The following is a 15,380-nucleotide window of genomic DNA, read 5'->3' on the forward strand; positions in this document are numbered from 1 at the left end:
AGATATTGGATATTCGGACAGAATGTAACATTGGTATCCGCACGGATATCCGAGAGAAGGCGATTTTTTCGAGTCGAATATCCGACCGGATTCAGAGAAAGTGTCTTCTAAAAAAAAATCTATAGAGAAAAAGATTGTAATTTTACAACAATGTATAATATATTACAGCATCATAAATATACATAAATATATACTTATTTCATTTATATATAAGAAAAAATCAACAATTTAAGGTTAATAAATGCATTTTATGTAATATATCTTGGATATAATATGTATTTTCAAAATATAATTGTAATTTTTAAAATATTCAAATTCAACTGGATATAAATAATATTAAGAATCTTTATTTTAGACTGCATATGTGAGAAACACAATCAGTACTAGAAAAATACCTATTCGAAGATCGAAGCTGGATCTTCATTGGTTTAAATAATTCAATCTTGAATTACTAATATACACTATACATGTACTTATATATCATATTGTAGTATATATACCATATTATAGTCTTTTTAGAACTGCGCGCCAAATTGTTTTTCCGGACTATAAATACTATCAATTAAAACTACTCTAACTCGCGAATTAAATTGACAAGCAATTTAATAATTTGATGCTACCATCAAGCATCACATAAAGATATTAATATATTGAAACTGTTAATAAATTTATTGTAATAGGCATTTTTCTAGTATTGATCAATCAGATATTTCCAGATATTAATGATATTATACTATCCAGTCGGATAATAAAAAAATGCCGGATAATATCAGATACTGGATACTTTCCGGATATTCGATGAATCCCTAAAATGTAATTATATAATATATAAAAACAATTATAATGTAATAACCAATTATAATTGTTTTTATTATATATTAATTATTATATATCATTATAATTAGATGTTCATAATTATAATAAGTAATCATATACATATATTAAATAAAACATAAATAAATCTTCCCCTCCCCATTATATACTCCAACAAAACTATCAACCTTGAATACAATCTCAAGTTGAATCAAGTTTCCAGCGTCCTGTTCATCCGATCATCTTCAGGTTCGATTACTTTGCGAGGACGGTACCGCCGGACACCTTCCAGTCGATCGCACTGGTCGACGTAGTGAAAAGCGCCAACTGGTCGTATGTCTCCACAGTGTATTCCGAGGGCAGCTATGGAGAATACGGGATAGAGGTGTTCACGCGTGAAGCTACCGAGCGTAACGTTTGCATCGCAGCTGCACTGAAGGTACCCAGCGCCGCCAACGACAAGGTGTTCGATGATATTATCCAGCGCCTAAGCAAGAAACCAAATGCCCGCGCAATCGTTCTGTTCACCCGGGCGGAGGATGCCCGTGGTATCCTCGAGGCCGCGAGACGATCAAACCTCAGTCAGCCATTTCAGGTCGGTGGCCGGGGAGCCGGTAATTATTGCAGGATTTTTGCTGATAACATGGAATTAGCTCTGATATTTGTTTTCCTTATTATTACGACGATAATATTTATCATTTTTCCAAACGTTTCAAAATATTAGATCAAAAGATCTTAACATTGCTCCATTTATATATTTCATATGTCTACATGTTTTTAAATATTATAAACGGAAATAATATTGAAAGCAAATGATAGGCCAACCTTTCATTAATAAAATGAATATAATGAAAATAAAGAATGTATTTTATCTGTGACATATTTTTTCTATACGTGGCATGTTTAATTAAACTGTGACTCAACCTTCAATAATAGATTCTTCATTTTCTTGTTTGTCTCTCTTTTTTGACAAATTTAAATCTTATTTTCATCTTATGAAATCTTCAACTATCTCATTCATTTATATTATGTAACACTATTTAAGACAATGTAAAGCTTTGACATTGATAATTGAAAACTAAAGTTTATCGCTCGGATAATTTCAATTATTACAAAAAGTCGACTTTGTTCAAATAATCAGCATCAAATTAATATTAAAAGTTCTTGTACAATTTCCATATTGTCAGCAAGTTATTTTTTAAAGCACATCAAGATTATTTTAAAGCTTATCTCTCGCAGTTTTTCTTTCTGAAATAAGATTTCTATAAAAACTTGCGTCTTTCGTCTTTATTTCATTGCTTCCATCGCGCTGAAATGAAACGGGGTTCCGTGAAATGTCCCCGAATTTCTGCGCCCTAAAATTCCTCAAACAGCAATTAAACATCTCAGTGGCTGGCCAGTGACGGTTGGGGCCGGCAAAGTAAATTAATCGAGGGCCTCGAAGAAGAGGCCGAAGGTGCCATCACTGTCGAGCTGCAATCGGAGAACATCCCTGGCTTCGACAGCTATATGGAGTCGCTCACCCCCGAGAACAATCGACGGAATCCTTGGTTCGGCGAGTACTGGGAGGAGGTGTTCGGCTGCACTCTTCGAAGGAATGTGACGACCTACGAGCGTTTCGGTTCACAGGTCGGATGGAAGATTGGTACCGGCAATCAGAGTTATCTCATCTGCCCTCCTGGACTCAAGCTCAGCACGACGAGCGGCTACGAGCAGGAGTCCAAGGTGCAATTCGTCGTGGACGCGGTCTACGCGTTCGCCCTAGCGCTCAGTAAGCTACGCCACGATCTCTGCGGGCGCGAAAAGGGCTTGTGCTCGTCAATGGCCAACTACGACCGTGGCGCGTTCTATAAAAATTATCTGCTGAACGTGTCCTTTATAGGTGAGTCCGATGACGGAGCGTGTGTCCTCTCGCGTGAAATGGGAACAATCGCGACGCGCCGTTTGTTCGCCTCTTTTGTACCGTTTTTTTTCCTCATCCTTCCCTTTCGATCTTCTTATCCCTTTTCTAAAGGTGGTGAAGAACTGACAGGAAAGGGAGGGCGGAAGACGAGGAAACGCTAAAGAAATGCTCATTGAAATGGCGTTGGATGGGATAATCGGCGAAGCGATCGATCTAAGCGAATTAAATGTCATGAATCCTGCTTCGTAAAAAATGAGAATCTTTCAAAAGTAGAATGCTGTCAAATTGATATAATTGAGAGCTACGTCACAGCTTTTCCTGTTCGCGCACGTGGCATATTTTTTTGTTTTCGAGATATTATCAACTCTTAGTACCCATGATTAGTCTTTCCTTCTACGCATTTCTTTCTTTGAAATACTAGGAGCACTGGCTAAATAATGGTCTCTATCCTATTCTTTCTTTTTAATATACAACCTTACAAATACTTTCTAAAGAAATAACAAATATTAAAGATGTTAAAACATATGTATATGGAAAGAATGACTTTGTTAAAATATTAAAAACTTTAGATGGATGCAGGTCTGAAAATAATTTTGTTGAACCATCAAAATAGTTATGTAGGACGCTCAAGCATGATGAGCAATACTGCAAAAGTTTTAATATTCTGTAGTTTGAGTGTTCTACATTTCAAAAATTCCACAAAATTATTTTCAGATCTGCTTTGGCTCAAAATATTAGACATTTTATTAACTATTTAAAGCTTTATTTAAAGTTTTAGCAAAAATTGATTTATGTCGTTTGTTGTAAATTATCCTTTGTTTCAAGAACTCTTTAAATTTGTATATAATACCAGTAATTAATAAGTGACAATTAATGATAAAAGAATTCCAGATAAATGAAAAATATATAAGTGCCTAATATTTTTAGTCAAGGTTATATATCCAGCAAAAGTTTTAAATACTTCAGCAAAACCATTCTTTTCATGTAAAAATGACTTAATAATTTTCGTATATATACTTTTAAATGTGCTGAAAATTAACGCAACAACCTATATATTATGTATATAGGAAAGAACAGGAAAATTATTGTGAGTACTAATTAAGGGTTAAATTTTTGTATTACTATGCGAGAGAGCTGTTGCTATAAAAATCGAATCATTAATTCGACTAAATAATCTCGTCTCGAGATTCATGCACCAAGCAAAACAATAAGTCACAATAACGTCAAAATAAATTGGAAATAATTGAAAAATGACTTTTAATGATCATTTTGAAGTTATTTTGATATCATTTTGGTATTATATTGATTTGTTGTTCTACTTGAGCTACAACGGAAATTCACAGTCATTGGACGTTATTTTGCAGACGCCGCCGGTAGTGAGGTGAAATTCGACGAGCACGGAGACGGCCTGGCGCGATATGAAATCCTCAATTTCCGTAAAGGGACGAACAACAATGGCGCGAACGGCTATCATTATCGGGTAAGGTTTATTCCAAGCATCCTAATCATTATAACGTGCTATATCCTCGCCGCTGCATAATTGAACGAACTGTCCAGCCGTCGAGAACGATAAATTCAATTGGAACTCTTCAGAAAACTCTACCTCTGCCCTCACCCTCCCCTTTCGTAAACTTTAGTTTTCGTCATCATTTGCTGCTAATGCACGGATGAACTATGAAGTAACACTTGATATTTTCTGATGGTCGAACTATTTAAAAAGTTCGAACTTCGATCGAATTCTCCGAAAATATGTTCTAACAATTCAATGCTAAACAAGAAAGTTCAGTTTTATTTTAATTGATTTTTAGTCTGGAAGTTTTATAATTAATATGATATATAAGATGAAGTACTAATATTTTTCTATTTATCTCACAAATTTAATTCTGATAATTAATTTGAACAATATTCATTTCCGAACATTACAATTATTCCTCGAAGATGTGTTCTAACAATTTAGGTTTGAGCAAAATAGGAATAGTGTTTAGTTTTATTTTAATTAATATTTGCTTGTAAGCTGTAAAATTAATATCAAGAATATAATACTAATATTTTTCTGTACTAATATTTTTATTTTCTAAATTTAATTCTCATAATTAATTTAAACAAAATTCATGCTCAAACATTATAATCACTTGAATATTTTTGAAAATATATTCCTACGAAACTGATTCTTCCAGATTTAGATGAAAAATGAGAAGAACGTGTTTCCAAGAAGAACAAGTCATGATAACGTTAAAATGAATCGTAAATGATATTATGAAGTCATTTTAACATAATTTTGATATTATAATGACTTGTCGTTCTGTTTTTGGATTCAGTTTCATTTTAGAGCTTAATCTGAAAATTATAAATTCAATACCAGAAATACTGCTCCGATATTTTTCGACTTTATAACAACAGTCGAAATAAAATTCCCAATATCTACAAACGTCGTGTCAATGTTTCCATCAGCGTAATCGCAGTTGTTAAATCGGGAAACTATGGCTATTTGTTTACCCGTAACGGTATTTTTTTAAATGCTATTTTGTGCAACATCGCGCCGTTAATACACCGTGTGAAGCCAGGACGATCGATGTGATGCGACGCGGAATCGAACGAAGCGAATGCGCAAAGAACGATAGCTCTATCTTTTTAACGAGTAATTAAAGTTGCCCAACGGTTGTACATTCGAGAGCCTGCAAGCTTCTGGCAAACCGCTTTTGCCCGAGGTAATCGAGATAGAATGAAACTCTCGAGTCAAGAAAAATATAACGGTGTTTATAGAGAACGATAAAATTAGAAGTTAATGGGACAATAGAATTGACATTAAAAGTTTAATTAAAATTAAATGGACTGAATTAGCGATTAATGGAATAGCGATTATAGAGAACGTTTGAAATATAAATTACTTATAAATTTTCGTTGTTTAATTTGTAAATTCAACAATAAAAAAGTGTTAAAATGTAATTTAAAAGGAAGTCACGTGTAAAAATGGGTAAAATGAAGAAGGAACTTTAAATTCTCTCTCTAAAAATACAGATAAAATATGGAAGAAATTTTAGAATCCTCTTCAAGCAGGAAGAAAAAAAAAGAGATAGTATGAGAGAGAGAGTCTATTCAAGCTCTGAATAACAGGTCACGATAAAGTCAAAATGACATTAAAACGATTGGCCAAAAAGTTACGTTTAATAATCAATTTGTAGCCATTTTGATGTCATCCGATGTCACGATGACTCTGATTTGCTTTTCCAAACACAAGTCACGATGACATCAAAATAACATCAAAATGGCTTAAAAACTAAACACTAAAAGTCACTTTCAATCAGTTATGATTCATTTTGACGTTATCATGACTTATTCTGCTTGAGTAGATTCTCTCTCTCTCTCTCTCTCTCTCTCTCTCTCACACACACACACTCTGCATTTACTCCCAAAAACAGTTGCAATGCATGCTATTAACAATCTTGCTTGAATTGCTTTTTCCAGCTTGCGGTCTCACGTACTTTCTGCACATTTATACTTGCAGACACACTTATAACTTCAATTTAATTATTTGTTTTACATAATTTTTTCTTATTTTTATTTTTTTTATGTTCTTTAAGATATTTGTACTCTTCAATGTATTACTATATTATTTTTTGTTTGCTGTATCGTGACTTTGCATTTGAAGAGATTTTGTCCCAGAACGAGTAACAAATAACGTTTCTCTTTCTATCTTTCTCTCTCTCTCTCTCTCTCTCTCTCTCTCTCTCTCTCTCTTTCTCTTTCGCGCACGATAAAACTGGTACCCGACGGAAAATTTGACCAGCTTCCAAATCGCGAAACGAGACGCTTGCGCGTGCTGAAGTTCAGCTGGCGGGTCAACCACGTGCCAAATCTCTGGTCGACAGGTGGTGGGCAAATGGTACAACTCCCTGGACATTCGTACGGAGGAGATGGTGTGGGCGCGGGGAACGAAGGACATACCGATCTCCGCGTGCTCGCTACCCTGCGAGCCAGGTATGATAAAGAAGCAACAGGGTGACACTTGTTGCTGGGTTTGCGACCAATGCGAGGCGTACGAGTATGTCTACGACGAGCACACCTGCATGGATTGCGGCCCGGGTTTCTGGCCGCATCCCGACAAACGGGGATGCTATCAGCTACCAATTAATCATATCAGGTACGAGCACACGCGTCACTTCCCCGAAATTTCGCTTCACTCACTCGCTTCCCAAGAAACACCCCAAGTAAAACGAGTCATTATAATATCAAACTGACTCGAAAATGATCATTAAAAGTCATTTTCCAATCATTTTCGATTCATGTTAATGTCATTTTGACATTATCGTGACTTGTTTTTCTGCTTGGGACATCTTAAGTCAAAAGAAAGTCAAAATGACTTTATTTTAAGACATCTTGAAAATCAAAATGATGACTTTAGTTGCAAAATTTGATTGTTGACGTTAAGAATTAAAATAAAATCATTCTGATTTTTTGTTGACTTCTATGTATTCCTCGGGTTAGAGCGTGTTCTAATTGGCGAGTTAGAACTCTATTAGGTGTACAACTTTGCTTCCGCCGTTTTTTTTCCGAAATTCCAGGCTTTATTGTAAAAAACTGGTTATACATTTATGATTCAAAGTATTGTTCATCGCTGGCCACTACTTTCTCCCATCTTTCGGTAGCATACGAATCCCGCGTCGAAAAAACTGGTCATCTTTTGAGGCTATCCACGATTGATTTAATTTTTTACTTCTTCATAAGACCGGAAGTGCTGGTCAGCCAGGCCGTGTGCCATTGATCGAAACAAGTGATAGTCAGAAGGAGCAACGTCTGGAAAATACGGCGGGTGAGATAGGACTTCTCATTTCAACGTTTCCAAGTATGTCTTGACCACTTTCGCAACATGGGGTCGAGCATTGTCATGCTGCAAAATCACTTTATCTCGTTGTATTGCGGCCGTTTGTCTTTCAATGCTCGGCTCAAACGCATCAATTGCGTTCGATATCGATCGCCTGTGATTGTTTCAGTCGGTTTTAACAGTTCATAATACACTACGCCGAGCTGGTCCCACCAAATACAGACCTTGAAGCCGTAAATATTCGGTTTGGCCGTTGACGAGGAAGCATGGCCGGGAACTCCCCATGATTTTCTGCGCTTGGGATTATCGTAATGAACCCATTTTTCGTCCCCAGTCACAATGCGATGCAGAAATCCCTTCCGTTCTTTGCCTTTCAAGCAGCTGTTCACAAGCAAACAAACGCCGTTCAACATCTTTCGGCTTGAATTCGTACGGCACCCAATTTCCCTGCTTCTGAATCATTCTCATGGCTTTGAGGCTTTTGAAATGGCTTGTTGAGTCACTCCCAACGATCGTGTGCCAATTCTTCTTGATTTTGACACGAGTCTTGCTCAAGTAATACCTCCAATTCTGCATCTTCGAAAACCTTTTCTCTTCCACCGCTATGCCGATCTTCGACGTCAAAATCACCGTTGTTGAAACCACTCACGACACGTTCTTTCACTAATAGCGGCCTCACCATAAGTATTTGAGAGCATTCGATGAGCCTCAGCCGCAGATTTCTTCATATTGAAGCAAAAAATTAAAACCTCCCGCAAATGACGAGAATTTGGCTCGTAAACTGACATTTTCAATCGAGAATAACTTTATGACGCAGACACAAATCGACTAATGTTTCTACGGGGTTATGTTGAGAGATGCCCAAGTTTATTATATGACGTCTATGATCTATTTATTTCGACCACCACTTACCGCTAAAGCCATCTATAGGAAAACGGCGAAAGCAAAGTTGTACACCTAATATATTAATATAAGAGTAGCGCATTTTTTTTATTTGAGAGAATGCCGTCAATCGCGTCTTCCTATTGGCTGCTTTTCTATTGCATTTTTTACTGGCTATTTCGATCGTTACGTAATTATTCTATTAATTATCTAATTAATTAATCTATTAATTATCTAAGAAGCGCTTAGTAATTCTTTTCAATATAATATGATTTTTAGATCCAATGATTTTAGATCCAAATTGCCGACTTTTGTTTTACTCTTATAAATATAGAGCATCATTTATCTTTGTTTAATATCTGATAAACAACAAAGATGAAATGATTTTATGAGTACAAACACTATATAATTACATAAGTAAACGCAACATTACTTACAAAAATCACTAAGAAATATAGAATATTGTTAATCCTAGGATTAATAAAAACAATCCTGGAATTCAGAATAAAGAAGAAACTAAATATACTGTAAGATAAATTTAGTTTCAGGATTTTCTATAGCAATGTGGCTTATCATCACTTTCAGGAAAAAAGAAAATAAATTTTATTTTATTTTTTAAGAATTTTAATTTTTTGTATTTTTTAATAAATAGATTCATTTAATGTGTGTAAGAGAGTTCTGTGAAATTTTGAGAATTTTGAAAAATGTTCGTTGTAAATTCGATGTATTTAAATTTAATTCATGTGCGATGACGTGGTAAAAGTTTTAAAAGAAAATTGTATTTATTGTTCATTGTGTACTCGCTATTTATTTTATTTTGTTTAAAATTATTTTTCTCCAAAATATTCTGAGGAATTTTGTTTATCGCACACATTCATTATTATTTGCGCTTCTAAATTAAATTTAAACTAAAATTGCTGTCCGACAATTTAATGTTTGGCGATAGATTGAAAGAGAATTATTTATTACTACAATTTATATAGCATGTTTTTCAAATTGAAATTAGCTACTGACAGAAACTGACAAATAATTAAATATAATTAAAAACAATAAACTAATTAAAAGATGTATCAGATGCATATAAACTCTGCAAAAATTGTTATTGGAAATGTATGTATTCCATATAAAAATAAATGTTACATATAAAGCAGGTCACTAAAGTCAAATATTTAACGATACAATTTTATAGTTTGAAAGTGAAAATGAAAATTTGTTCATTTTATTTTAATTATTTTTTAACAACGTATCTATTTCTTATTATTCCAGATTCTAAATTACAGCTAAATTTTTTATATTACTCTTAAATGCAATATAGAAGAATCTAACTTTTTCATAATTTTTTCATTTTGTTAAAAAATACTTGATCTGCGCATTTTTTCACTTGCACTTTCATCAGGTGGAGCAGCGCTTTCGCCATCATACCTGCGGTAATATCTTGCCTAGGAATCGTGGCAACCCTGGCGGTGGCGTGCTTGCTCTTTCAACACCGCGACACTCCAGTTGTCCGCGCCTCCGGACGAGAACTCACCGTGATCCTGCTGGCGGGCGTCCTGGTGTGTTACTTGAACACCTTCGTGCTTCTCGCCACGCCGACTACGGCTACCTGCGTTCTTCAGCGTTTCGGGGTCGGTGTGAGCTTCAGTGCCGTGTATGGCGCCTTACTCACCAAGACCAATCGAATAGCCAGGATCTTCGACTCAGCCTCGAGATCTGCCGTCAGACCGCGATACATCAGTCCCACGTCGCAGGTCTGCATCGCGGCTGCGCTAATCGCCTTTCAGGTAGGTGAATTCCGATCCCGATTGCAGGAAAATGAAGTTCCTATTTCGAAACCAGACACTTGTTTCAATGCAATCATCCTCGTCGTCGAGGGTATGTATATTCTATTTGATTTTCAGTAATCTTGAGAAAGACAATCTTTTAAGCTATCTAAGGTAGAAGAGATCAGGGCACCATGAACTACAAAATTTAAACTTTAAAAAAATTTAAACTCTCTTAAAAATATTTTTTAACATTTTTTTATCTTATTTTTTATATAATTATTTATATATTATTTTATATAATTAAATATAAATATAATTAAGGAAGTTTAATACAAAACATATAGTTAAAAAAACCACCACAGCTAATCACTTTTGTGATTGAATCGCTTAATTTCAAAGTAAACAGGGTTTATATTAATGTATACTCTTATAAAAAAAACTAAAGAGTCAAGTTTAATATATTTGCGAGTTAAACTGTTTAATTTCATTGTTTATTTAAATTAACAACATATGAGTGAAAGTATCCCAAGTAGAACAACAAGTCATAATAACGTTAAAATGACATTAAAATGAATCGGAAATGATTGAAAAATGATTTTTAATGATCATTTTGGAGTTATTTTGACATCATTTTGGTATAATAATGATTTGTTGTTCTGAGTAGTGATGACTTATAGAATAATTAAAAATAGCTCAAATTAGATATGATTTAACATAACGAATTCAACAATGTAGAAATATTTTAAAATACCAGGTATGTAAATATGAAACCGGAATTTTTTTATAGAAAATACACGTTTGTTGCATGAAAATGATAAAAAATATTTTATTCGAAGTATTGCCCATCGGTAGCTGTACATTTTTTCCACCTGTTTGACAATTTGTGGATGCCACGCCAAAAAAATTGTTGCTCTTTTGAACCAAGCCAGTCATCTAGCCATTTTCATATATCTTCGTAAGAAGTGAAGCGCTGAGCAAGTGCGTGTCCCATCGATGCAAATAAGTGGTAATCGGACAGAGCCAAGTCTGGTGAATAAGCCGCATGCGAAAGTATTTCCCAATCAAATCGTTTCTTTGATCAGTTTTGCTGTGTGTGTGATGATGCATTATCATGAAGCAAAATCATTTTGTGTTGTCTTTTTTGATATTCTGGTCGTTTTTCACACAAAGCTTGATTCAAATTGATCATTTGTTGTTAGTAGCGTTCAGTATTAACGGTTTCGCCAGGTTTTAGCAGCTCATAATAGATCACATCTTTCTGATCCCACCAAACACAAAGTATTGTCTTCCGTCCATAGCGATTTGGCCTTGCAGTCGATGTCGATGGTTCACCTGGAGTTACCCATGATCTTTTACGCTTAAGATTCTCAAAATATATCCGCTTTTCATCGCAGTCACAATTCGATGGAGAACTGACTTTCTTGTGTACCTGGCGAGCAGCATTTCGCAAGTGGTTTTTCGATTTTCTTGCTGTCTTTCATTCAGTTCATATGGAACTCATTTTCCCATCTTCTGGATCTTTCCCATGGATTTCAAACGTATGGAGACGGCTTCTCGTGTCACATTCAATTGATCCGCGAATTGTTGAGTTTGAGCGTCATCCTCATCCAACAATGCTTGCAATTCGCTGTCTTCAAACTTTTTCGGTGGTTTTCCACGTTCTTCGTTTCTCACGTCAAAATCGCCACTTTTGAATTTTTTAAACCACTCAAAGCACTGTGATTTACCAAGAGCATGCTCACCGTAAGCTTCGACAAGCATTCAATGCGATTCTGCAACAGTTTTCTTCAAATGGTAACAGAAAATCAATGCTGTCAGCAAATAGTAGTTTCCAGGGACAAAATTCGACATGTTCAACGCTATTACTGTTGTATGAAACAACAAACTATACTGTTGTATGAAACTTGTATTGTTATGAGTTGAAAATCTTTGTCAGATGTCAGAACAAGGAAATGGCGTCAATGGCGCCGTCTGACGGCAACTACATTGACAGCTATGGCCATCTATTGGTTCCGGTTTCATATTTACATACCTGGTAAGGTTCGAAATAGGCATTTTGCTCCGTTTTTGTACGTTTCATTTTATCGAGACAGAGAGAAAGAGAGAGACAGATTCCTTTTCGATTCCCGAGGTGGTGCTCACACTGGTCTGGATGATCATCGAGCCGCCGGGTACCAGGCACTCGTACCCGGATCGCCGTCAGGTGATCCTCAAGTGTAACATCCAGGACATGAGCTTCCTGTTCTCCCAGCTGTACAACGCTCTGCTGATCCTCATCTCGACCGTGTACGCGGTGAAGACACGTAAGATCCCGGAGAACTTCAACGAGAGCAAGTTCATCGGCTTCACCATGTACACCACGTGCATCATCTGGCTCGCCTTCGTGCCGATCTACTTCGGCACTGGGAACGCCCATGAGACTCAGATCACGACCCTCTGCGTGGCGATCAGCCTGAGCGCGTCCGTCACTCTAGTCTGCCTCTACTCGCCCAAGGTCTACATCATCGTCTTCCAGCCAGACAAGAATGTACGTGGCAAGGTCTGCATAGGCAGCACGTTCAAGAAGCAGAGCAGCAGCGCCGGCGCGTCCTCCATGACGAAATGTGAGAGTTTCACTGCACTTGTTGCTAACTACGATTCAGTATTCATGTCTATTTTTATTTCTTGTGTTAATAAGACTATCTTAATTAATTGTTTTAAGATATTAACACAGCTTTGTGATTGGTTTATGAAATCATAAGATTGTACAATTGTACTTAAGACCTTTTCTTTTTCTTTCATACTGACACCCGATATCTAAGTAAAAGGATTCAATATGACCAGATTATACTTAAAATGGTCTTAAATATAAGAATCGATTATGAATACTAAGAAATTGGACACCGTTTGGATAAATTGATGCTAGACTTTTGATTGATCCGCCATATTTAGGATGTGATTAATATAGGATAAGATAAATGCATAAGATAGAATAGCGTGAATATCTATCTCATTTTTATATTAAATATTTAGTTCGCTATATTTAGAATGGTGTTCAATTTCTTATTGGAAAATCTTTACACGGAAAGAGTTTTGCTACGGAGTATCTAAAATTTAATTAGACGCAGATTTGAAAATAATTTGTTGAATCATTAAAATAATTACGTAGAACGTTTAATTCTAATTTGCTCCGAAATTTCTTTAATTGATATTCGCAGGTCTAATGCATTTTAATTCAATAGAGTTATTATAATTCAACGATTCTTTTTCATTTTAAAAGTCAAAATTTAAGGAATAAGTATGTAACGTAAAATTATGTGAAAAACATTTGTTATATATTTGTTATATATATAAATAAACATTTGTTATATATATAAATAATTTTTTATAACGTACATAATTGAAGAAAATGTCCAGATCGATTGGATCCGCGAAAACCGATTAAAGTTTAACGTTAATGCAAAAAGTTTTAATATTCTAGCAACCAGTTTAAATGTCTTATATAATTATTTTGATGGTGCAAACAAAATTATTTTCAGATCTGCATCCAGCTAAATTTTTAAATAAATTTTAGATGTAAATTTCAATAAAACTGTTCTTTTTATCTAGTGATTACGAGCTCGTTTCGCGATACCAAACTACGTGATCTGATTAATTTAACTTCGTTTTCTTTTTTTGAGCAAAATTGTAATATGCATTGCATGGAAAAATTTTCTTTTGCCTAGCAGAACATTTGACGTAATTTTTCATTTTTTTCGCTATATTCAATAATGCACAAATACTATGACAATTATATTATTTATTTAATAAAGATGAATATTTTGAAAGAATTGGCAGAATTGATATCTTTGTTAAAAGACATTTAGAAAAGAAATATTCTAATCCTATTCTACAGTTCTATATTTGATCGAAGCGGATTTTGGTGCTTCAGATGTAAATTTTCAAATAAATTGTTATTAAGCATCAGAATCAGTTTCGACTTTGCGGATTTTGGTATAAAACTTCTTCTCTTATTTGTACATGAAAAGAAGAGTTTTGCTGAAGTATCTAAAAATTTAGCTAGATACAGAAAACAATTTTGTTAGACTGTCAAAATATTTATGCAGGACCTTCAAGTTGTTTGAAATGTCGAAACTTTTTGTAGCACTGCTTATCATGTTTGAGTTTGAGTTTCCTACATAATTATTTTGATGATTCACAACAACAAAATTATTTTTAGATCTGTATCTACCTAAAGTTTTAGATACTTCAACAAAAACTCTTTATGTATGTTCGTTATTCACTTATCAAATAATTTTTTTCACAAAAGATTAACGACGAAATTAATAATGATTATGAAGATAAAGTTACAAAAAAAAGAGGGTTAATTTAAATGAATCTTCTAATTAGAATTTGAAGTGAATGAGTTTTGCCTGCGAAATCGAATGTTATGTCGCGCGTGTCATGAACGTGAATAATATTCATATGTAAATTTTCAAATAAATTTTTATCAAGCACCGCTTATCAAAATCCGCTTCGACCAAATGTAGGGTTCTTTCTCTTATTTGTATTTTTTATTTTTATTTATTATTAGACCTATCGGTCTATTTCCCTCTCATTATTGTTTACAAAAGAGTAACGAAATATAATGATGATTATAAAACTAAGATTACAAAGATGAAAAAGGTTAATTTAAATCAGAGTTGGTAAAAAACATGTTTTAAACGTATTTTAAATGGTGCTTTTAAAACATGCATGTTGATGTTTTTAACATTTTTTAAATTATATATTTTTTTTATAGTACTGTTTAAAAGGATTCTAAAGCCGTCTGTATTACTGTGACTAAATCATATAATTTTTAATTTTTTAAATCATATAACAAATACTTTTTTTCTCTTTCACAGATTCGAAAATCCTTTTCCAGGATTAAAGTATACGCATTAATATGATTTTGTGAGGTGGAGTTTATGCCGAGAATGATCAAAAATTTCGAAATTGATATTTTTTTTACCATTTCTTAGTGTAACATGGCATTTCAAGCTGTCAAGTTGTGACAACATTTGCTTGATACGAAAGTCTTGCAATCTGTACTTACGAAATAATAATCCACAAACATGTAGTTTGCACGAATAAATAACGTCGAGTTCTTAGAATTAAACTTAGATCTCGATAAAAAAATTTTTCATGCATCAATATGTATAAGTATAAACATACATAAATATATTTATAAATATATATA

At 34.3% G+C, this 15,380-nt stretch overlaps 1 protein-coding gene across 2 annotated transcripts in view; it reads left to right on the forward strand.

Annotated features, from left to right (window-relative positions):
- Positions 1 to 15,380, forward strand: part of LOC108694738 (metabotropic glutamate receptor) — a 24,386-nt gene that overhangs the window by 4,304 nt on the left and 4,702 nt on the right. For both annotated transcript variants that reach the window (XM_018204383.1, XM_018204384.1), the window contains exons 3-8: positions 1,063 to 1,408; positions 2,203 to 2,695; positions 4,081 to 4,196; positions 6,586 to 6,857; positions 9,817 to 10,201; positions 12,315 to 12,786. In XM_018204383.1, coding sequence (XP_018059872.1) covers positions 1,063 to 1,408; positions 2,203 to 2,695; positions 4,081 to 4,196; positions 6,586 to 6,857; positions 9,817 to 10,201; positions 12,315 to 12,786 — 2,084 coding nt within the window. The remainder of the gene's footprint in view (positions 1 to 1,062; positions 1,409 to 2,202; positions 2,696 to 4,080; positions 4,197 to 6,585; positions 6,858 to 9,816; positions 10,202 to 12,314; positions 12,787 to 15,380) is intronic.

Source organism: Atta colombica, unplaced genomic scaffold (genome assembly GCF_001594045.1).
Source record: "Atta colombica isolate Treedump-2 unplaced genomic scaffold, Acol1.0 scaffold123, whole genome shotgun sequence".
Taxonomy (NCBI): domain Eukaryota; kingdom Metazoa; phylum Arthropoda; class Insecta; order Hymenoptera; family Formicidae; genus Atta; species Atta colombica.